At 40.8% G+C, this 23,158-nt stretch overlaps 1 protein-coding gene across 6 annotated transcripts in view; it reads right to left on the reverse strand.

Annotated features, from left to right (window-relative positions):
* The window catches only part of THRA (thyroid hormone receptor alpha), a 153,933-nt gene that overhangs the window by 6,868 nt on the left and 123,907 nt on the right, over window positions 1-23,158 (reverse strand). For all 6 annotated transcript variants that reach the window (XM_087892172.1, XM_060691655.2, XM_060691656.2 and 3 more), the window contains 4 exons: window positions 22,216-22,277; window positions 13,720-13,820; window positions 4,111-4,258; window positions 3,529-3,734 (listed from right to left, as the gene is read on the reverse strand). In XM_087892172.1, the coding sequence (XP_087748298.1) occupies window positions 3,529-3,734; window positions 4,111-4,258; window positions 13,720-13,820; window positions 22,216-22,277 (517 nt within the window). The remainder of the gene's footprint in view (window positions 1-3,528; window positions 3,735-4,110; window positions 4,259-13,719; window positions 13,821-22,215; window positions 22,278-23,158) is intronic.

The raw sequence follows: 23,158 nt of genomic DNA on the forward strand, positions 1-23,158 counted from the left end.
AAAAGCAACATCAGCCTTGGAGAACTTCGACCTGCTTTCCAATGAAAATTTGGGAATTTTCCCACACTTCATTTCCCAGTCATTTGGCATACTTGGGAAGATCATGCTCAAACCATGTGCTGATAAAGCCCAGAAGTCTCCACCTCTTAGGTTTAAATTTCTTTCTTATATTCGTCCTCCTGGACACACGGCTGTCTTTAGAAGAGCACATGACGGCCGTGGCCAGGGGGGCTTTTTATCAGGTTCGCTTGATACGCCAGTTGCGCCCCTTTCTGAGTCGGGATTCCTTATGCACAGTCACTCATGCTCTCGTCACTTCTCGCCTGGACTACTGCCACGCTCTCTACATGGGGCTCCCCTTGAGGAGCACCCGGAGGCTCCAACTGGTCCAGATGCGGCTACGCGGGTGATTACGGGAGCGACATGGCACTCCCATATAACATCTCTCCTGCGCGAGCTGCACTGGCTCCCGGTGGTCTTCCGGATGCGCTTCAAGGTGTTGGTTCTCACCTTTAAAGCGCTCCATGGCTTAGGGCCAGAGTATTTACGAGACCGCCTTCTGATACCGATAACCTCCCACCGGCCAATACGCTCTCACAGAGAGGGCCTCCTCAGGGTGCCGTCGGTCAAGCAATGTCGGCTGGCGGCCCCCAGGGGGAGAGCCTTCTCTGTGGGAGCACCTGCCCTCTGGAACGAGCTACCTCCCGTAATACGGCTGATCCCGGATCTCCGCACTTTCCATAAGGCCCTGAAGACGTTTTTATTTCAGCAAGTTGGCCTGGCCTGAATAGGTTTTATGGGTTAGTTTTTTAATTGTATAGCTTGGGGTTTTAAATTGGGAGGCCGATTAATTTAATTTATTTTTAGTTATCTTAACTTTTATATTGTATGTTATTTTAATTTTTGGCTGTTCACCGCCCTGAGTCCCTTCGGGGAGAAGGGTGGGATATAAATTAAATAAATAAATAAATAAATAAATAAATAAATAAATAATACACAAGCAATTTAAGAATAGGGCCTGTTTAGTTTCATCATATGAACTGAACAGTGATGCTTTTTAGTCCACCTTTAGATTAAATTTCAGGACCACTTCCTTTGTTCAGTAAGGAACTTCTGCATACTATAAAGGCTGCGGGAACAGACAGAGTAATCTTAACCCATGACCCCCTCAGTCTGCTGGCCTATTTCCTCTCCCCACCCTCAAGCCTCACTTTCTGTGACCTCCATGTCCTGACCTGCCCTGACATTAACTGATTATGGCCAGCAGAGGGCACCCCGAGCCAGCAATTCCTGCTCCGCTTAGAAATAGGGGAGGAGAGAGGGGTGGCATTGAGGGGTTTCCATTCCATCTGTCCTTGATCAGAGCTGAGAGGTCACAGCTGTGTCCATTTGCTCAAGCAAATTAACCCTTCAAAGGTACCTCTGCAGCACTGAATCTGCTAAGTCAGTATATTCTAACCTCAGCAACTTTTAAGATGTGTAGATTTCAACTTCCAGAATTATCCAGCCAGTAGGTGGCTGGGGAATTCTGGGAGTTGAAGCCCATACATTTAAAGTTTGCCAAGACTGATAAATACTATACTAAATTATGGCACTGAAAGCAATCTTAATAAAACATGGTTGAATTATCAGCTTTATCATCAGGTTTACGCTGACTCTGAGTTTAGTATAATTGTTAACATTCAAGATGGATTACAATTTTCTCACATTAATCGCCCAACAAGAAATTTGTACATTTTCAAAAGCAAAAGCGCAAATAATATTATATGCATATAATATTGTGGTTTTTTTTTTCCAAGGGCTGGGCATATGCTTTTATCACCTGTACTGAAATAAAATAAGTTTATATATTAGCCAGACAATTTATATATGAACATGAATGAAAAAGAGATTTTAAAAATTATACTCTATATTTCTGGTCTGAAATTTATTCAAATTCAAATTAATAATAAATGGAATGAGAAAAAGTTTAAGAGAGACACCATACAGCTAAATGCCTCAGTTTTTAAAAGGTGCTCACAATTTGGGATAAATCTACAGCATTTTATTAAAGGGTACATGCATAAAATACATGTGATTTTAGCACAGAATTTAAGATTTTTTGGGTGCAAAATGGTACTTTTTAATGGTACAAAGCTCCACTTTGGCCTAATTCATAGTAGCTTTCTTATTTTTATTCATAAATGGAGAACTTCAGAAGAGCTAGCACAGGGGTGTCAAACACAACGCATCAGGGTAGTGTTTGACGTCGGGGTAGGCATGGCCAGGGTGGCCAGGCATAGCCAGCTGGATGTCACTCATATCGGGGGCGCCTGTAGTGGCCCGAGCACTCTGCCATTGAAAACTAGTTCCTGAACACTGTCAGCTACCACGGCCTCCTGCAACCCTCTGCCAGCGAAAACAGAGCTCCATTTTCAATGGCAGAAGCAGCACAGGCCGGTCCTTCACTGTTTCCAGGCCCCACAGGCCAGATCTAAGTACCCCTCAGGCCCGATCCGGCCCCCGGGCCTTGAGTTTGACATCCCTGAGCGAGCATATAGCTGAAATGTATATTTACCAAGCATCTTAATTAGTTAATGTAAATATACTTTGTCCAGATGCATAATTCTAAGTACACAAACTCTAACTGTGCATTTGCTTCTTTTTCCAATGATTAAGAAAGAGAACACAAAGAAAAAACAACTTCCGATGCTCAGTTGGCTCTGCAATGATTCGTACAGTGTTCCACAACAATGGCAACTTGAAGATGCATAGACTTCAGCTCCCAGAACTTCCCCAACCAGTATTCTGGGGGCTGAAATCCACACATCTTCAAGTTGCCAAGAATGAGAAACACGTAAGTTCAACAGCAGCACGATACAGAACTATGTTACAAATTGCATGTATATTTTTTAGTAACTACTTGATGCCCAGTAAATTATGCATATATTCACTTATTCTGATGGATTTATTTTTAATCTATCAGATTCTGGGGAAAGCCTGGGGTAAAGAGATCTACAGAAAGACATAGACTTTCAAAAGAAAAATAGGGGCAGAAAATATTACAGGCAGTCCTAGCTTAATTGGGACTGAAAACTGTGGCTAAGTAAAGTGGTTAAGTGAAAAACCATGTGACTGCACTGCTTAGTGCAGTTCTAGCAGTCCCAGTTGTGACTGTTAGGTGAATCACCTGTGATTTTTTAATGAGACATCACGCAATTGCAACTTGCGACCTCTTTCTGACTTCCCCATTGACCTTTGCTGGTCAACAGCTGGTGAGGAAGGTTACAAAGGGCAATCATGTGGACTTGCAGGATGCTGCAACTCTTCTAAATGCCCAAATTGTGACTAGGTGCCGGAGGCACCATGAGACAGTCCATAGGTCACTTTTCTAGTGCAACTGTAATTCCAAACAGCCGCTAAATGAATTATTGTTAAGGAAGGATTATACGTAATCCAAAATAAAGAAGGAAAAGAAATACGTAAAACTGTGTATTGTATCAATTCTGACAAACAGAACAGGGTACCCTATTCGCCAGTACAATTTACCAGGAATTTCCGCTTCTGTTTCCAATGGCTGCCTTGGGCGTTGGTACTGCAGTGTGCATCCGTAGCGATGCGTATCAGCTCCCATTCCTCTTGGGTTGGCTCTGGCCGGTGCTGAAGGGATTTCATCATTTCCTCTTTGCGCCGTCTCTCCCGGTTCTCTTCAATCAGCTTCCGTTTGGCTACTCTCTTGGAGTCATCCAGCACCACTAGGAGGGTGGTGAAGAATGAAGAGGTATGAGAGGAGGGGGCACTTCACATAGAGCCAATCAGAATTCTGCAACCAATTTGGCCAATTCCAAGGTGCCAAAGGGAATTATGAATAGCCATCTGATAAGATGGCTTAATTAAAACCTTAGGGAATATTAGGACAGCTCTCACGCTATTCCAAGGATTCAAAATGTAGGGATTCAAAGAAGATCCCTATGTAATTTTACACACCAATTATTTCCCTTTTTTGATCCTTCAACGTGCGTCCATTCTTGGGCACATTTCTTCTCCTCTGCTCCCTATAACCACTCCCATCCCCATCTCCCCAACTCCCCCTCCCCCCCCAGTTCTCCACAGTGGGCGCAATGCCCTTACAGTCCATGGCCATGCCAACAGCAATGCACTTCTTGAATCGACAAAGTTGACACTGGTTGCGGGTGATCTTATCGATGACACAGGAACCATCATATTTGCAGGAGTATGTTGGATGCAGATTTTTCTGAATGGTCCGTCGGAAAAAGCCCTGTGGAAGAGAGAACACAGTGAGACCCAGGCAGTTCTGAGCGGGTATTCTTTGATTCTCTAACCATCCATATTCCACTTTCCCCAACCCTCGAGCTTCTATATTCTATCAAAGAGGACACAGCCCTGTTGTATGTAGTGCTATTGACCTTTCTAACTAAACAGGCTTTTTTTCTGCTATAACTATCAGTGACAGACCTATAATCATAGAGATGACTGGGGTAAAAAGATATCATTTTAGTATTTGGAACAGTAGGTTGCTATCAATGTGAATTTGTGGATTTCAAATGGTATGTGTTTTTATGGTTCTAACCCAAAATATAGTCACCTTGACATATTCTGGTACTATGGTTTCTTAGGATAGAATACAGCTTACTACGAAACTATTCTCTTTTTACTGGATACTCTAGACGGTGATAGCGAACCTATGGCATGTGTGCCACAGGTGGCACGCGGAGCCCTCTGTGGGCATGCAAGCCATCGCCCAGCTCAGCTCTGCCGTGCATGCACGTGCACCTCCCACCAGCCAGCTGATTTTTGGGTCTCTGGCGTGGGGGCAGGGCGCATGCGGGAGACATATGCGCATGTGCGTGTGTCGCACACACATGCACAGGGATGGGGGGACTGGTGCACCCCCATACCAAAACGGGCCACGGGGGGGTGTAGCATTCCCCCCTGGCCCGTTTTTGGTCCCAGGAGGCTTCAGGGAGGCCTGCCAGGTCCAAAACAGGCAGCAGGAGGTCGCACACGCATGCATGGGGGACGAGTGGGGGGCATTGCATTATGGGTGTGGGCACATGCGCATGCAACCCCCCTGCGCTCCCCCCGTTTTTGGCACGTGATGGCAAAAAGGTTAGCCATCATTAGAGGTTTTTTTTTATTTCACTCAGCCTTCTGAGTGAAGGATCACATCTGCGAGCTAGTACTTTTTCCCCATTACCAACCCTTAAATTTTTCTTAAGCCTACTATTAGCTTTTAAACTTTTTCAGCCCAGGACTAATTCCACACTTCAACCCAGAGCTGGCTGGCATTTTGCCACAATTGAGTGATTTATGATGCCACTTGAATTTTCTGCCCAAGGCACTGTGTCTGCCTACAGTTTGTTTGTTTTCTATTTAAGTCTGTGTTTCTTTTACCTTTTGATTGTTTTTTTTAAAGTAAATAAAAAGAAAGCAAAGGTAATGCTTTTTAGCCATATGTCAGGTACAATCTATTTGTATCCATCATACAGATGGATATATAAAGGCACTATCTTTTTTGTCTTTCTGTGCAAGAAAATGGATTTTAATTGTTTTAATTATGAGCTGGTCAGAGTCATGTATATAAGAAGGGAGTCTATAAATTTACTAACTTACTAACTTAACTCATTTCTCACAGAGGTTGTTGCAAAATGGGAAGATCGGTCCTATCTAGAAGGTTCTAGCTACCAAAAGTAACATCTTGTCAGACCATGTGAAACATACGATTTTCATAATGTATAAATAAAGGCAAAAAAAGAAAAAAGGCAGCTTGCATTAGGATGGCTCTTGAAGCAAATAAAAGGTGGGGGAGAGGAAAAACGGACTAATAACTAAGAGGGAAATATACTCAGTGTGTATTCCAAGATATATTTATGATTGTTACAAACTTTATATTTCTATGTTAAATTTGGCACTGAAATCAGGTTTTATGACAGTGTTTTACTCAATCTCCATCCAGAATCTTTGAATGTCCACTCATCTTTTCTCCATCCCCATTCAAGGAAAAGTAAACACAACTTTGCAGGAATCTGAAGTACTACAACAAATTGTAAAAAATTCTTAAAGTCCTCTGTAGAAAACGTCTGCATTTCAAGCATGCAACCAATTGTTTGTGTGTGTGCTTAACATTATCTTGCCTCTCTGTATACAAAGTAGTTATTTTTCAAATTGAGCAATTACAAAAGGAAAACCTATTTTTTCTGCTGAATTGTGTCTTTGAACTGTGTTTGATCTGAACCCCCATAGTCCAGATCCAATAGGAAGTTGACTGGGGGGAGGGGGGAGGGGGGAATTATTGAATGAGGCCAAGATTTGAAGATTTTATTCCTCTTATTATAACATCCACTGCACTTTACATTGAAAAAAAAAACACTCTGTTGAATTTAAACAAGCACATTTAAACAATGTCAAAGTAATAGCATTAAAAAAATAACATTAATAAAAATCACCTAGAACAGGGGTGGCAAACTCGATTTCATTGAGGGCCACATTAGGGTTGTGTTTGACCTCGGGGGGCCGGGGTGGGCATGGCCAGCTTGACATTATTCGTGCCAGGGGTGTCTGTGGTGGCAGAGCGCTTTGCCAGAAAAAATGGGCTACCGAGCTCCATTTTCAGTTGTGACGGTCTCCTGCAACCCTCTGCCAGCAAAAACAGGAGGGCCGCCCATGACTCTCACATGCTCCATTTTCACTGGTAGAGGCACTGCAGGCTGATCCTTCACTGTTTCCAGGGTGGACCTGCAGGCCAGATCTAAGCATCCCGTGGGTCGGATCTGGCCCACAGGCCTTGAATTTGACACCCCTGAGCTAGAAAACGCATGTGTTGTAACAGGGAATCTACAGAGCTGAATTCCAAGTCATATTGCTACTGAGTCCAGAAATAGGCCTCCTAGAAGAGAAGGAGATGGCCATCTCAAGAGATGGATTGCAAGAGGCCACCACTAAATGACACATTGCAATCCCTAAGTGAAAGTGTAGTGAAATACTGCAATTTAGTTAATTGTAGGAAAACTTTTGTGGAGTGATTTCCCTACAATATACATGGCTGTAAATGTCCCTTATACAGGTAGTCCTCAACTTACAGCCGTTCATTTAGTGACTGTTCAAAGTTACAACGGCACTGTAAAAAGTGACTTATGACCATTTTTCACACTGACAATCCTTGTAGCATCCCCATGATCACGTGATTTACACTCGGATGCTTGATAACTGGTTCACATTTATGATGGTCACAGCAACCCAGGGTCACGTTATTCCCTTTTGTGACCTTCTGACAAGCAAAGTCAATGGGGAAGCCAGATTCACTTAACAACCGTGTTACTAATTTAACAACTGCAGTGATTCATTTAACAACTGTGGCAAGAAAAGTCGCAAAATGGGGCAAAACTCACTTAACAAATTTTTCACTTAGCAACACAAATTCTGGGCTCAATTGTGGTTGTAAGTCGAGGACTACCTGTATTTTCTGTTGCAGGGTCCAACACTGACCCTAAAGCAGCATAGGTTCTTGTTATGTTAATTCTCTCCTCCCTGTCTTTAAAAAAAAACCCTGTTTATTTTGTCTGCAGAAATCCGTTTACAGTGTTATACAATCTTTTGTCAGCCACATATTCCAAATTTCTTTACTGCTAAATCATTGCTAATTAGTCAAACCCCATAATTTCTTCTTCCTTTCATTTTGGGCATTTAATATTGATTGTAAATACCATAAATTCTCCCAGACATTATGTTTAAATATTTTGTGTTCTCTAATAATGCTAATTATACATAATTGTAATTAAAGCGTGGTAGCCAGAGTAATGAATTTGGACCAGAAAGATATCGATTCAAAAACATAACATTATAGATGTCTATGGAGATTCTCAGTCATCCAGGTCAGAGATCACCAACCGATGGTCCGTGGACCACTGGTGGTCGGCGAGAAAATTTTGGTGGTCCGCAGTGCACGTGGGTGGAGGAACTGCTCCGGGATGACCAATGGGCCAGTCCTGTGACTAGAGCTCTGGAATATGGGACTGGCCAGGCAGCTCGTGGTGGGGCTGGAAATCTCCACTGTAGAGGGTGGTACATGCAACTTGCAACTTTGCAGGTGGAGCAACATGCAAGTAGTAGTGCAGCCCTTGCTGGCCAGAATGAGGTAAAGGTGCTGTTATGGCAAGGGGGACGGTGGCGCAGGCGGGCCAAAGCAATGGGTGTCGACAACCTGCAGCTCTTTCATCCCCCTGCTGTGGCTCCCTTTCGGCTGAACCCACCAGAGGCTGGCCCTGCCCCTCACCCTCCCCTCCAGGTCATTCCTTGCCTGGCCTTAGAAGGTAAGGGCAAGGGCAGCGGATGGAGACTCACTCAATATTCCAGAGTGGGAGCGAAGCACCCTGTAGTTGCTTCATCTCTTGCTGGGTCTCATGGGCACATTTTCTGGCCCTTTTTGGTGTTGTGCGCACCTCGGTTGCTCAAGGAGACATGTGACTGCCTCTCCACCCCGAGACACTGGCCCAGCTCAGCCATTTCTCTCTGCCGCTGCTGTTGGCACCTCCATGGCCTGCCCACTGCTCTTGCAGCACCTTGCAGTACAGGTAAATGTAGCACGTTTCACAATGGGGGAGATGGCATCCCCTCCTCCTCCTGGAGCATTAGCCGCATCTTGGTTGGGTGAGTGTCTCTGGGTGGAGTGCAGGTTATGTGTCTCCCTGAGCAACTGAGGTGTGTCCAGCACCAACAAAGGTTGAAGAAGCGAGACAGAGAGCGCACCAGAGAATCAGAATGAGAGAGAGAGAGATGAGAGAGCGACAGAGAGAGAGAAAGGGAGAAAGAGACAGAGAGACAGAGAGAGATGAGAGACAGAGAGACAGAGAGAGGAGAGACACACAGAGAGAAAGATAGACAGAGATAGAGAGAGAAAGAGAGAGAGAGGAAGACAAAGAGGGTGATACAGAGAGAGAGAGAGAGACAAAGAAAGACAGAGAGAGAGAGAGATGAGAGAAAGAGGGATACAGACAGAGAGAGATAGAAAGAGGGAGACAGATAGAAAGAAAGTGAGAGAGAAGGAGATGAGAGACAGATGCCTGTTTCCCAAAGAAAAGAAAACATAGGGAGCCAACAAAACCTGGTTAGGCATGGCTGGCTGGGTGGGTGGGTTCATGTAACTGGGTGGGAGTTGAGTTGGCCCTGCCCACCCAGGTTTTGTGGCTCTTGGTGTTTTGTTTTCACTGGGAAAAGAGTCAAATGGCTCTTTTGAGTGTTTAAGATTGCAGAAACAGGCGGCCAAGCTAAGTGCCTGAAGAACCCATCCCGTCACTGGGAGTCCAAGCGCTTCAGCAAGCTTGATTTGTATTAGTGGTCTGCAGGATTTAAAATTATGAATTTAGTGGTCCCGGAGGTCTGAAAGTTTGGTGACCCTTGATCCAGGTCATGGTTGTCCCAAAGGTGCTTTTTCAGGAGGCAACTGGACTTTCTGGTTTTTCTTTGAAGACTTTTCACTTCTCATCCAAGAAGCTTTTTCAGCTCTGACTGGATGGTGGGGAATGGAAGGATTTATACTCCTTTCAGACAGCTGGTCATTTGTCTTCTTTTAGTGAGTCGTTAAGGTCACCTGAAGGTTTCTGTGTCATCAGGGTCACCTGAATGGTGCAAATGGATGTGGAGCCTTCTTGGAACTGTTGAAAGAACTGTATTGTAGATTGGAGATCCAATCTCTTCCCCTCTGTTAAGAGTTGGCTGTTCAATTTTGACATAGATGGCCTCTTTGACCCCTCTTTCAAATCAGCGGTCCTCTCTGTCAAAAATTTGGACTTTGTTGTCTTCAAAAGAATGGCCTATGTCTTTTAAATGCAGGTGGACTGCTGAATCTAGTCCTGATGTGTTTGTTCTCCTATGTTATGCCATGCGCTTATGAAGTGGTTGTTTTGTTTCCCCAATGTACAGATCTGCACATGGCTCACTGTATTGTACTGCATATACCAAGATGGTCAGTTTTTATCAGGATGTTTTATCTTTGAGGTGGACAAGCTTCTGCCTTAGTGTATTCTTGGGTTTGAAGTGTGCACATATTTAGGTTGGCTGAAGATTCTCTTGAGCAACGTACAACGTACAAGGTATAAGATTCTCTTGAGCAACTGCAACGTATGGAATGACAATGTTGCTTCATTTATTGTTTTCTTCATTATCTGTCATGGAGGACAAATAATGTAAGGTCTTTTTTGAGATTTAATGAAGGCCCACTTGGGATAGCCACACGTTATGAGGGCTTCCTTGATGTGTTTTTGTTCTTTTTCTTGCCCATCTTTGCTGGTAGGCAGGCCTTCAGCTCAGTGGTGTAGGGTTCTGATGACCCCCATTTTGTTCTCCAGTGGGTGGTGAGAATCAAAATGTAAATATTGATCTGTGTGGGTGGGTTTGCTTCAATGTTAAGGCTTCTGTCTTCCTTAATGGGTACCGCACAGTCCAGGAAGGTGAGACTATTTTCCTTTACATCTTTCCCTGTGAATTTGATGTATTTGGTGAATGCTTCCAATTCCTGTATTTTGATTTTGACCCAAGTATCGTCCACATACCTATACCAGTGAGTAGGTGGAATTCCTGAGGAGTCTAGGGCTTTGATTTCTACCTCTTCCATGTAGAGATTGGTCACAATGGGGGACACAGGTGAACCCATGGCACAGCCGTGTTTCTGTCTGTAGAAATCTTCATTGTATTTAAAACAGGTAGTGGTCAAGCAGAGGTCCAGCATGGCACATAAGTAGTCTGAGCTGAGGTTGATTCTGTCACCTAAGGTGCTGTCTTGTAGCAGTCATTTTTTCACTACCATGACAGCTTTGATAGTTGGAATGCAGATGAAGAGAGAAGACACATCACAGGAAACTATAGTATAATTCGGGTCAAGTTTTAATTTCCAAACCTTGCTGGCGAAGTCCTGTGAATTGTTGATGTGATGGGTGGTGTTGCCAATTAGAGGAGCTAATAAGGTGGTTAGAGGTTTGGCAATGTTGTAGGTGACAGAGTTGATGTTGCTGAAATTGGTCTGAGTGGAGTGTTGTGTACTGAGCAGGTTCCCTAGTTTGAGCCCCCTGTTGGAGTGTACAGAAGGGGGAAAGATTCTGATTGGTTAGCCACGCTGAGAGCGAGTATATAAGAGCTGTCAGCGTTTGTTTTCTGTTCTGTTCTGAGGAGAACGTGTTATGGTCTCCTGTTTGAGTTAATAAAGAAGTTACCTCAGATGTTAATTACTTCTCGTGAAGTCGTCTTTGGCAATCAGCTGATATATATTATGGAGTTCCCTCTTTTGGGATTTTGGGGACTCAATATATGCATGAGGTGGTTTCCCCAGGGTGACACAGTTAAACCTCCAGGTGACCTTAATGACTCCCTAAAATAATGCAAATGACAAGCTGTCTGCAAGGAGTATAAATCTTTCCATTCCCCACCATCCAGTCAGAGCTGAAAAAGCTTCTTGGATGAGAAGCAAAATGTCTTCAAAGAAAAACCAGAAAGTCCAGTTGCCTCTTGAAAAAAGCACCTTTGGGATATAACATTATAAAACTTTGAGCAAATTAGTATCTCTGTGCCTTAATACAGATAACCCTACATGTACCCTACAACTATGATAACTAACTAGTCATATTTGCAGATTTGGGATACTGATAGTGGCATTGAGAAAGGCTGACAGATAGGAAAAATACAATGGATCTAACCGTTTTCCCACAGCCAAACCATTCCCAATGTTTTTGTAGCTTCTTAAGGCTTCTTCTCCTTTTCCATTTTTTATAGTCTAATCTTTTTTTCTTGGCAATAAAGGCTAGCTCAAAAAGTTTTTATGAATCCTCCTCACTTGGTCCATGTATGTTATGCCTGCTTGTCATCTCTATTTCCTATCACCAAGTGGCCAAATAACCCACATTACTTTCTGCAGAAGACACAGTGTGATGCCATGTAAAATGTTTGGGATGATTTACCTAATGCAGCAGAACTATACACATAATTATTATTTCTGAAGTGGGTTAATTCAAAGTGCAGATAGTCCTCAATTTATGAACCAAAATTGGGACCAAAATTTCCATTGCTAAGCAAGGCAGTTGTTGGGTTATACCTGATGTTATGACATCTTTTCACGACTGTTAAGTGAATCATTTCATATGTTAAATGAATCATATGGTTATTAAGCAAATACAACTTTCCCCATTAGCTGCTTGTTGAAAGTTGTCTGGAAAGTCAGAAATGGTGATCACATGACCCAGGAAGCTGAAACCATCATAAATACATGGAAAGTGTGCAAATTTTGATCATGTGACCATGGGGATGTTGCAACAGCATAAGTGTGAAGACCAGTCATAAAGTCCATAAGTCGTAAGTTACTTTTTTCAGTGCCGTTGTTAATTTCTAACGTTCATTAAATAAATGGTTGTATGCTGAGAACTACCAGTACCGAGGATGTAGGAATTTTTCACAGCCATGTTGAAGTGTCACATACCATTTCTTGAGGTAGCAAAAAATTATATTGGCATAAAATTTACTATTGGCAACCTATCCTGTCATAGACATGCTGTTAGCAAATGGCATTGATCTTATTTACAGTTTGCAGACACGTTCAGAATAAGGATGAATTGATATCCCAAGCTTTGTTTCCCTCCTCTCCTACCTAATGTCACCAGCTAGTAGAAAAACATCTACTAATCACTCTCAATATAGATGACTTTGGTAAGGAAAGAAATAAGTTTTGATAGAAGAGTAAACTGCTTGGGATTTGTGGAAATGAATTCTAAGTCAGCATGATTATCAACTAAGAACGTAGCTCCATTTGAACATAAGTCTAGCAATATTTTTGAAGAGTGCTAAACCTGTATGCAACCCTGTAAAACCTGTAGGCAAAAGGACTATGGGTGACATTATAGCAATGTTCCAATATTTGAGGGGCTGCCATAAAGAAGAGGGGGGTCAACCTATGTTCCAAAGCACCAGAATGCAAGACAAGATACAATGGATGGAAACTAATTAAGGAGAGAAGCAACCTAGAACTAAGGAGAAATTTCCTGACAGCGAGAATAATAAATCAGTGGAACGGCTTTCCTTCAGAAGTTGTGGGTGCTCCATCACTGGAGGCTTTTAAGAAGAGAGTGGACAACTATTTGCCTGAAATGATATAGGGATTCCTGCCTGAGGAGTGGATTGGACTAGAAGACTGCCAAGGTTCCTTCCAACTCTGTTATTCTGTTAGCCCAAACAACTGACAGACATTGGATGAATTGCATCATGAAACAGCAAAGAGAAACCTCTGTTCTGCTTCACCATATTGCTTCCCTCAGGCTGATCCAAGTCTCTGAAATTGGGAACAATCTGGTTTGAAAGAATAAGGACACTCATGCTGCCTGGAGCAGACTGAACTTGGAAGACAGCACCAAAGGGCTGGAGAATAAGAGGCATACCTGCAACAGCCCAAGTGGCCAAAAGTTCCTAATCCCAGAGGATACTTGACTGCAGCATTAACTGGATGGTCACTGTCAGATCGTGCTCATGGTAAAACTATCATGACCTACTGACTGTTTAAAGAGCAAAGCATTACTGTATACCGAGGATGATTTTAAGCTGCCTTGGGTATGACTTGAGATTCTGGTGAAAGCAATGTCAGAAGGCTATTGGGGAGGGGAAGGTTGCTGGGCTGTATTGCTGCTGTGATCAGGTGCAGATGTGGAAGGCCCTTGGTTGAGACACACCTTTTCAAGCATTTTTTACCTTGCAGCCTTCACAGGTAATACAGCGGTAGTGGTATCCTGTGGCTTTGTCTCCACATACAACACACTGCTCATCTTTGTCCAAATAGCTAGGGATGTACCCTGTAGGAGAAAGCAGCCAAGAGGTCAAAGCTGAAAAGATGAAACAGCAGCTGCAAGAGGTTAAGACTACTGAAGTAGACTAGAAAGCATTCTTGCCCATCACTCACACTCCATAGAGAAATAGAGCAAGACAGTAACAACTACTCCTTTGTGGCTACTTACCAATATCTGTTAGTTAAATACATTTGTCCTTTGAACATAAAGTTTACATAAAATGTTCATTTATTTCTTTAAAACTGAAATTTAGGCACCGTTTTATAAGACAGTTCAGGTTCTCTTGTTTTTTACAAAATGAGCACAAAATCACTTAAAAGCTCACCATAACATCAGTTCTTTTAAGAAGGACAAGCAGCTACATTTGCTACTTTGCAGTGCCTCAGGATACAAAAACCCCCTTGCTTTGTCAACAACAGGCAGAAGGTGGAGGCTTTTCCATGGCCCATCTTCCCTCAGAGTAGATTCTACAAGGCTTTTCAAGTCCTACTTCCTGACTGGGTGACAGGGGCAAGGCCTGGCTAGCTTGCTCTGTATTCAGTATTCTGAAATACTTTCCCCCCCCAACCCCCAAAGCTTCCTGAAATAGTGATAAAAAGCAGAGGAAAACATAACCACATGTATATCCATAAAAGGCCCTTTGTCTCTCGGCAAGGAGAAGAAGCAGCAGGCATGATGATCCCTGCTAATTACTCCACCCACTTTCTATAACCTTGACTTTTCCCATCAATAGGAAATAACAATGTCCTCTCCCACTGTGCTCTTCGAATCCCTACTCACCCACTCCCACTTCTCTACCAGCAACCGGTAGGGAAATCACAGGAAAGCAGACTACACAGCCTTGGCATTTGATTTTTCACTGCCTGAGAAATAGCCAATAATAAATTACCTTTCATCAACCAAACTGCCTTTTTGGCCAGCTTGTCCTATCATCTCTGCATCTCTTTCATTTATATTTATTCTTAGTACCAACAGCACAGAACCTCTCTTGAATTTGGCTGAGAAGGCTTCCCATTCAGCTATGGGCTGAACCAGTTTGGCCCTAAGGATGTGCAAAGGTGTGCCAGATGGGCTATCCTCCAGCCAACAAAACTTTTTGGGTTGGCAGGCAATGCTCGGTGCTCCTTCCTTCATCAGGCAATGGCTTCCCACTGTTGTATCTTATGGTCCTTTTTCCAGCCTTTTTGGCTTCTCTACTTTTTGAATCTGCTCTCCAGTCTTTCTCTGCCTGCTTCTTTTCTCTCCCTCTGTTTTGCCTGCTATTTCCCCTGAGGCCCTTCTCTGAAATTAAAGTGGGGAAGGGTTAAAGAATGCACAGATAGCTGCAGGATGTTTTCTTAATAGAGCTCCATGGTTTTACTCAGCATATACAAAAGGTTCAAGGACTGCATGCATGTCTTGAAACTTTGTGTGTGGGCGCACAACTCAACTCTGATTATGTGGGTCTTTGTTGAAAAGAAACTTCATGCTCTTCTCAAACGACCATGCTATTAATATCTATTATGTGTTTACTGTTGTATGAACGAACTTCTCTGATTCCTAGAAATGGCTGAGAGATGATTCTCATATTACATTTTCCATATTGGACATCCTTTAATATATAAAATACATACTTCCCAACTAACCACTAGCACCTATAGAGGTCACACAATCATGCCACTTTGTTCACAATGGAACTACTGCCAATTCAAAACACCTAATGAACATATTCCTAGAGATATACTTGGCAGTTTGCATGTATTTTTCCTATAGTCAGATATTTTTCCTATAGTCAGATATACGCATTTCCATAGACAAAACTGAATGAAATACTGAAAATTTTGTACTGGGCAGAAGAAGGAGGCGCTGATAACGAACAATATAATAAAAACAAATTTGCATTAGCAAACTATAGAAACAATAAACTGAATCAAGTGTAATCAAATATATTTAATAGACTTTCAAAATGGCCATGTAATGCTTTATAGCATTATATCTTGGCAAATATATTATTTTATTAGTAAAAAAACATCATTATTTTCATCTTGGGTATTTATAATTTCCCAACAATAAAGAATACATAATTTAGTAAGTAAATTGATCTAAGAACTTCCAAATGAAAGTGCTTAGATCAGCATGTTGGATGAGGAATTCTGGGAGTTGAAGTCCACACATCTTAAATTTGTCAAGTTTGAAAAACACTGGATTAGATGGAATATTGACAGCTGTTACATGAAGTGATTCTATTAGTCTATATTGTCAATATTGATCAAAAAGTCTTGCTCTAGTTTAAGTAAGGATCTTGGTGTGGATATGCCCGAGAAAAAGCATGGAGTTTTTCACAGGCAAACTGTGCTCTGCTATGCACCTACAGCCCTAAAAAACAGTTCTGTCAATCCTTTCTCAGAGCTTAATCTGATCACAAGATATCGTTTATCTTAAACGATTAAGACAAATAACTATCAGGAAAAGAAGAAATTCCATTTTCTGTTCTGGTCCATAGAGGACTTTCTAAATCTCTGGAATGCGTAAAAGCAATAAAAGTCTTCCCAGATAGAGAATCACTTGTAATGGCTTTTTAAAAAAGGGCTAATTAGACAGGAAAACACAATGATCTTGTATTTATAAAGAGTGGCTTGTAAGATGACTATCTACAAGAAAGATCTTATCTTGTAAGGCAACAGCAGAAGTACAGGTAGTGCTCAACATATAATCATTCATTTAGAGACCATTCAAAGTCACAATGGCACTGAAAAAAGTGATCTGTGACCAACCCTTACATTTATGACCTTTCAGCAACCCCAGTTATATTATCACAATTTGGGCATTTGGCAACAAGTGTATATTTAAGAGAGTTGCATTGCCTGGGATATGTAATAGCTATTTGGGACCTTCCAAGCTGGCTTCTAAGAAGCAAAATCAATGGAGAAACTGGATTCTCTTAACAGTCCCAGGATCCACTTACTGTAACAACTACAGTAATTCACTTAACAATCATGGGAAAAAGGTCATAAAATCGGGCACAATTCATTGAACAAGTGTTGGTCATAAGTCGAAGATTACCTCTATTTGCAGTCTCTGATTGACTGGAAGCTATGTTAGCACTAATATGACTTCTTCATCCCCATTTCTCCAAACAGAAAGAGAAAGTTTGGAGCAGATTGTTTTCCAATTTTAAAGAAACTTTTGGCAAGTCTTTTTTTAATTGAAAAGTGTAGAATATGCAGAATATGTTTTTAATACTGAAGAATACAAAAGCAGTTAGACAGCTTTCTTCAAGCATGGGTCAAGAATGAGAGCAGAACCCAAGATGAAGAAGATGTGCTGGATATGTTCACCATCTTGAATTATATGTAAAAATAGTAAAGCTAGGATACAAATAAATAAATAAATAAATAAACTTATATAAGTTTTCCAAATATTAAAAGACAAATGATGTATAATTATTTGTCTTTTTTGCAGGTTGTCTTTTTGCAGGTTATCATTTGTCTTCCTTGCAAGTTGCAGGTGCAAGCTTTTCCCGTTATCCATAAGCAGCTCCAAAAACCATTTTATGACCAATAAAACTTGTCAAAAAAAACCCCAAACCATTTTATGTTTAGTTGAATTTATTTATAACCAGAAATTCTGCCTTATCATAGTTTTCGATCAAAGGGAAGTTTGCAAGTACAACTAGAAGCACATTTTGGGTGCATATCTTTACACCATCAAATATGCATATGTACGCTGTGAAAACAGGCAGATGCTGGAACATCCACAAAAGAAAGATCAACCACATCTTCTGTTCTAATTGTTTTATTTTAAGTATTTTTAAAAGGAGTGTGGTCGTATGTAATTCTGCTTAGCATTTATTTGCTGCGTTCAATTGGATATATGTAATTTACCACATTACATCTAAAAAACTCCTCTCTCCAGCATGATTGACAGTTTAGGGCAAGTGGAATAATTGATGTTATGAACATCATGGTATATGTATCTTCATGCAAATAACACAATAGAAGACTCTATTTAACCAGAGTGATGACTCAGCGGTTAAAAATGCTGAGCTTGGCAGCAGATGAACTGAAGCCCGGGTTCAAGCCCCGAGCTCTGCGCTACAGGGTGAGATCCCATTACTTGCCCCATCTCCTGCCCTAACTAGCCATTTGAAAGCATGCAAATGCAAGTAGATAAATAGGTACCACTTGGGTGGGAAGGTTAACAGCCATCCATGAGCCTTTGCCGTATAACCATGTTGTCCACCTAGCCATAGAAAATATTTCTGGATAATGCTGGCTCCCTAGGCCAAGAAATGGAGATGAACACTGTGCCTACAGTTGGACATGACTGACAGAGAAACCTTTATCTTTACCTTTAGACTCATTCATTCTTTTATTAATTTTTTGGGGTGAGAGAAATGGAAGTGAAAGGTGGTTTAGTCATTATCTTAAATAATGACTGTCCGCTGGACTCAGATAGTCAATAAATTTAAATTAGCAAATTATTTTATGACTGGTTTAAATTTATCTCTTGCACCTTTCCTAACTCAACAACTCATAATATATTTAAGCTGCAAAGTTACCAGTAATTTTAAAAAGTTCTTAAATAAATGATTTTTCAGAGGAATTTGGGGCAATTTGGAAAGACCTCATTTTGTTCTCCAGATACTTCTTACTTCTAATTAAGATTGGTATACACACCCACACACACAGTTTTTTTCATCTGTTTGTTTTAAGTAAGACTGCAGCAATCCTAAACTTCACAGTTATAACTCTTTAGCTTGCACAGAATTTGTAAGCTTTCATTATTTCAATTACATCTTATCGAGGGTATAGCTTGGGCACAGTAGTCAATCACTCTGTTTGGATTTTACTTCGTACTTCTACCCACTCCACAACTTGACCCAAAACTGACTAACTTTAGTCAACTAAATTACAAAATACAGATGACTAGAAACAAAAATGCCTGCAGACAGAAAGCTAACTAGAAAGAACAGTTCAAGTTTAGCCCCTTTGCTATACCTTTTCTTTAGAAGGAATGTTTAAACATGTGAAAGGATGACACTTTAAACTGCTTCTAAAGCATTGCAGTCCAATCTACAGGCTTAACATTCTGTTACTTAGGCTTAATATGTTCTTAGGTTCTGGATTTGTTTATTTTTTTTGCACACTATGAGAGATGCACATAAATAACATTGCATCTGTCTTTTAAAAGAAAAAAGGACAGTGAAAGCAAAGAACAATGGCTGTTACTGAAACATGGAAGTAAGAGTAAAACTGAAAACTGAACCATGAGTTGACTTTTAGGCACACTGCCTATCTGCTTTGTGGAATTAATAACCCAGTATAGTCCATTTATTAGATATGATTTGAAGATTATTAGCAACTGAACAGTGAAGAAAAAATGTCAAAAGTTACAACCATATAGGCACACCTCAAGAATTTTTGTACATTATCACTTGCATATTTTGCAACACAGATATAAGATATTGTTTTAACCTGGTAAATTAAAGAAGGCTTCCAAGGGCAAGATTTTGGTCTTGCATCTCAAACAAATGCAGATTGTTCTGCAATCTATGTGAGAAAGACGTTGGGAGACAGGGCCAAGAAATGCTGCATAGGGAGCAGTCGGATAAGAGCGGGGCAAGAGGCTCAGAAGAGGCTTCTTGGGCTGCAAAAGAGACGGTAGGAGATTTACACTTTCAGACTTGCAAGATTTTGCTAATGTAGCTTTATAATAAAGTAGAATTAGTTCATCTAGTTGTGTTTCCTTTCAGGACTATTTAGTAAGACTGACAAATGAGACTGGCAGTTTGGCTGTTAAACAGAAGAGCCACTAAGTGATATTGCAACTGTGTTATGATCTTAATTCATCTTTTCTTTGCTTTACAGACATCTGGAGGTCATATATGCGAAGACTGGTTGCAAAATTACTTTTTCATCATCACTGTGACCGCAAATGGTTGCTAAACAAGGCAGCTGCTGAACGAGAATTACCTGTAGATCAAAAGGACATGCACAGTCTCTAAGAGAGCCACAAACTGATGGGTGTAACTATATGTTCCACCGATCTTCCCCCAAGCAAAACTTCCAGTCATGCTGTTGAGGGATTATGAGAGTTAGAGACCAATGTATCTGGATCAAGTTAAAGGAGAGTACATAAAATACTCATAAAAATAATGGTCTTATGTGTTATGATTTATTTTCTAATCACAAACTTTCCAAGCTCATAAATTTTCTATGTGCTGTAGATACGTTAAAAGTCAGGATAATCTCTGCCTGCAGTTTTGAAAGCTGATGAACATAAAACAAAAAGAATGAGGAAAGAACTGAAATAGAGCAAGACAGAGAGCAGTTCTCTGGTTGAGGAATGAAGTCAGGTTGGTCTTAGTCCTCCTATAGCCTCTTTTTGACCCTAAGTCTCTCCTCACAGATGAAAGAAGCCAGACCTGCTTCCTTTCTGCTGTCCCCTTGCAGATACGTTATGAACTTAAACCCAATACTCATTCTCTGTAAAGAAATCTGGGAAATATTTTCTAAAGAGGAAACTAACTACAACTTGCCAGATTCCTGGAAGAAATGAAAAAAAACCAAGAACCTTTTTAGTGCAGATATAGGAGCTCTCTGCCTCTTCTCCTAGCCTTGTGATATGTTTCTTTTTATATAGAGATCATTCTTCAAGTATATGCACTGTAGTGTCTTTCCATTTGGTAACTGCTGAATTAAAGCAATGCCAGGTAAAAGGCAACAAAGCTGCTAAGCCCTTATGAAAATAGTTTTCTTCTTGTTATAACCAAATAGCAAACGTCTATGAACAGGAAATAATCCCATCTACTTTTTTTTATTTTTATGAGAAAAGAATGAAAAATGTTATTTCTACAATGTATCTCACATGTACACATCTCTTCAGATCTATGAACATGGAAGTGAATATGTTCCACAGCTGACTAGGGAATTCTGGGAGTTGAAGATCATGCGTCTTAAAGTTACCAAGACTGGGAATCTCTGGTTTATATTCTTTGTTTAGCCTCTATTTAAAAAATAAAAACCCATCAACACTGCCGGTAGGTGGATTAATGCAAAAGCTAAACTAAACTATAAGTGCTGAAATCTGGATCCTATTCATCTCTCTCACAAGACCAAGAGGATATCCCTCCTGGTAGTAAAATTATTGCGATACTGCTGCATCACTTAAAAAAAAACTCTCAAGAACTGAAAGTAAAGTGTTGAAGAGCATATTTTAATAAGAGGGAGAATAAAAATTTTTTATTGTGGCCAGGTCTTGGGAGATGGAGGCTAAATGGCGATAGAAAAAAAAAAAAATCACACAAGAGAGAAAGATGTGGTCTGGCATTCTTTTGCATTCACCAGTCCACATGTGACTCCCTCTTGCCCCATGACCCACTGTGGCCTCACCTTTAGAATCCCGCCCCCAGTTCTTTAGTGGTTTATCTTCCTATTGCAGGCTTTGCCATTTGACATCCGATATCCTGAGGTGCCCCATGACTGCCTTTTTTGGACTAGTGAAAAACATCAGAAAAACTCCTCAATAGGTTCAAGTCAAAGTTGGATACATTCTGGGGATATTGTTTTATTTCAATTTGTCAAAGCAGATTTCCCCCATCTCCTTTAATTTCCCCTATTTCTCCAATCCCCTGGAGTATCGACATTCTGTTATATAAGTATAATAATAACTTTGAGAGCCTGTTTGGTCTAGTGGTTAAGGCAGCAAGTTAGAATCCAGGAACTCTGAGATCTAATCCCGCTTTAGGCATGAAAACTGGCTGGGTGACTTTGGGCCAATCACTCCGCCTAATTCACCTCACAAGGTTGTTGTGGGGAAAACAAAGAGAAGTAAGGAGTATTAGATATAAAGGCACAATATAAATAAATATATAAACAAAAATAAATACATTTTTAAGAAGACTCAGTTGGAATAATTGCTCCGCTACTAAAGTCTAATTAATAATGTGATCTAAGGGGAATTTTAAAAGGAATACATGCTTGAGTACAAGATAGGAAGCTAATGGAGATCCTGTCCCTTTAAATCTTTGTGGAGATTTGCAAATCTCCATATAAAGACTTACAAATGGTAACGCCAGATCTTCCAAATTTGTAACTAACAAAGCCAAACTGATCTGTGACTATTACCTGGATACAGCATTATATGATTTTCCTCACTGCTTAGGACAGTGGAAAAACAGAACAACCCAAACCCTGCTGTAGTTATCACAAAGTGCTATCATCTTTGGATGAAATCCTTTTCTACTAAGTAAAAGTCCCGCTCTTACAGCAAAGGAAAGAATCCTAAAAAGTGAGTCACTTCCTCAATATCTTGCTGGCAGGACTACAAGGAAATGTAGTGTCTTCTGGTATCACAAAAGAGATATAAGCACATTGATCTGAAAATTCTGAGCACTGGCATGCTCTGAAAAGATGCTTACCTGACATATTGCTTTTCACCGAACATTGGCTGCTTTTTCTTTTACGTTTCCCATCCGGCCACCTTCAAAGAAAAGAGAAAGGGGAGAATCAGTCAGAAATTTGGAGTTTTACGCATTCAATTTATCTTTCTTGCTCACCTGCTGAAACCTTATCCCCCTGCCTCAAAACTTTTCCAAATCATCAGAGCTCAGCTCACCCTTTTTCTTCATGGTATAGCATTTCCATTATCCTACACCCTTTAAGAAATCAGGAGGTGTGAGCAGCACAAGGGGACTTATCTGAGAAGAGCAGAAGTGATAAAGTAGTTGGCAAAATGTTTTAATGCACATATGCATGCCTTAACCATCTCTATGGCCAAGATTTCCATGCTATCCTTCGCACAAGTAAGAGTTCGGCTACACTGTTCTCACCTCAAGTTAATATGGACTATATGCAGGAGATTAAAAAAGGGAAGTTAAATTACCAGCGATCGCTTAAAGGAAGCTAACCCAACTCAATCTAGATTATACATCTTGCACTGAGAACTATGGTTGCCCTAAAAAGAAGTAAGAGGTTGTCATGATAGCGTTACACTTGCCCAAAAAGCTCAGGGTGATTATTCCATTCAACCTTGTGACAACTTTTTAGTGTAGGTCAGGATTTAATGACATAACCTATCCAAAGTTAATTGGCCTAGTTGAAATCTTCTGCCTTAAGATAATACCTTGTTAGAGCAAGAAAATATGGTAGAAAGAAAGATGTAAAGCTACATAAGTCCTTTTGGCAGTTGAAATGTAGGCATCTATGAAAGGGAGGAGGAAAAATTCATGAAACATTGGAAATTCTGTTATTACAAAAAAATAAAATAAAAATAGAGTCCCAATTCAGCTACACATTTGGAAGTATATTCAATAGTTTGTGTATGTGTATTTAATTTGCATTATTAAGCTTGGATGGTATACT

The sequence above is a fragment of the Pantherophis guttatus genome, chromosome 4 (assembly GCF_059756535.1).
Source record: "Pantherophis guttatus breed Tessera chromosome 4, ASM5975653v1, whole genome shotgun sequence".
NCBI lineage: Eukaryota > Metazoa > Chordata > Lepidosauria > Squamata > Colubridae > Pantherophis > Pantherophis guttatus.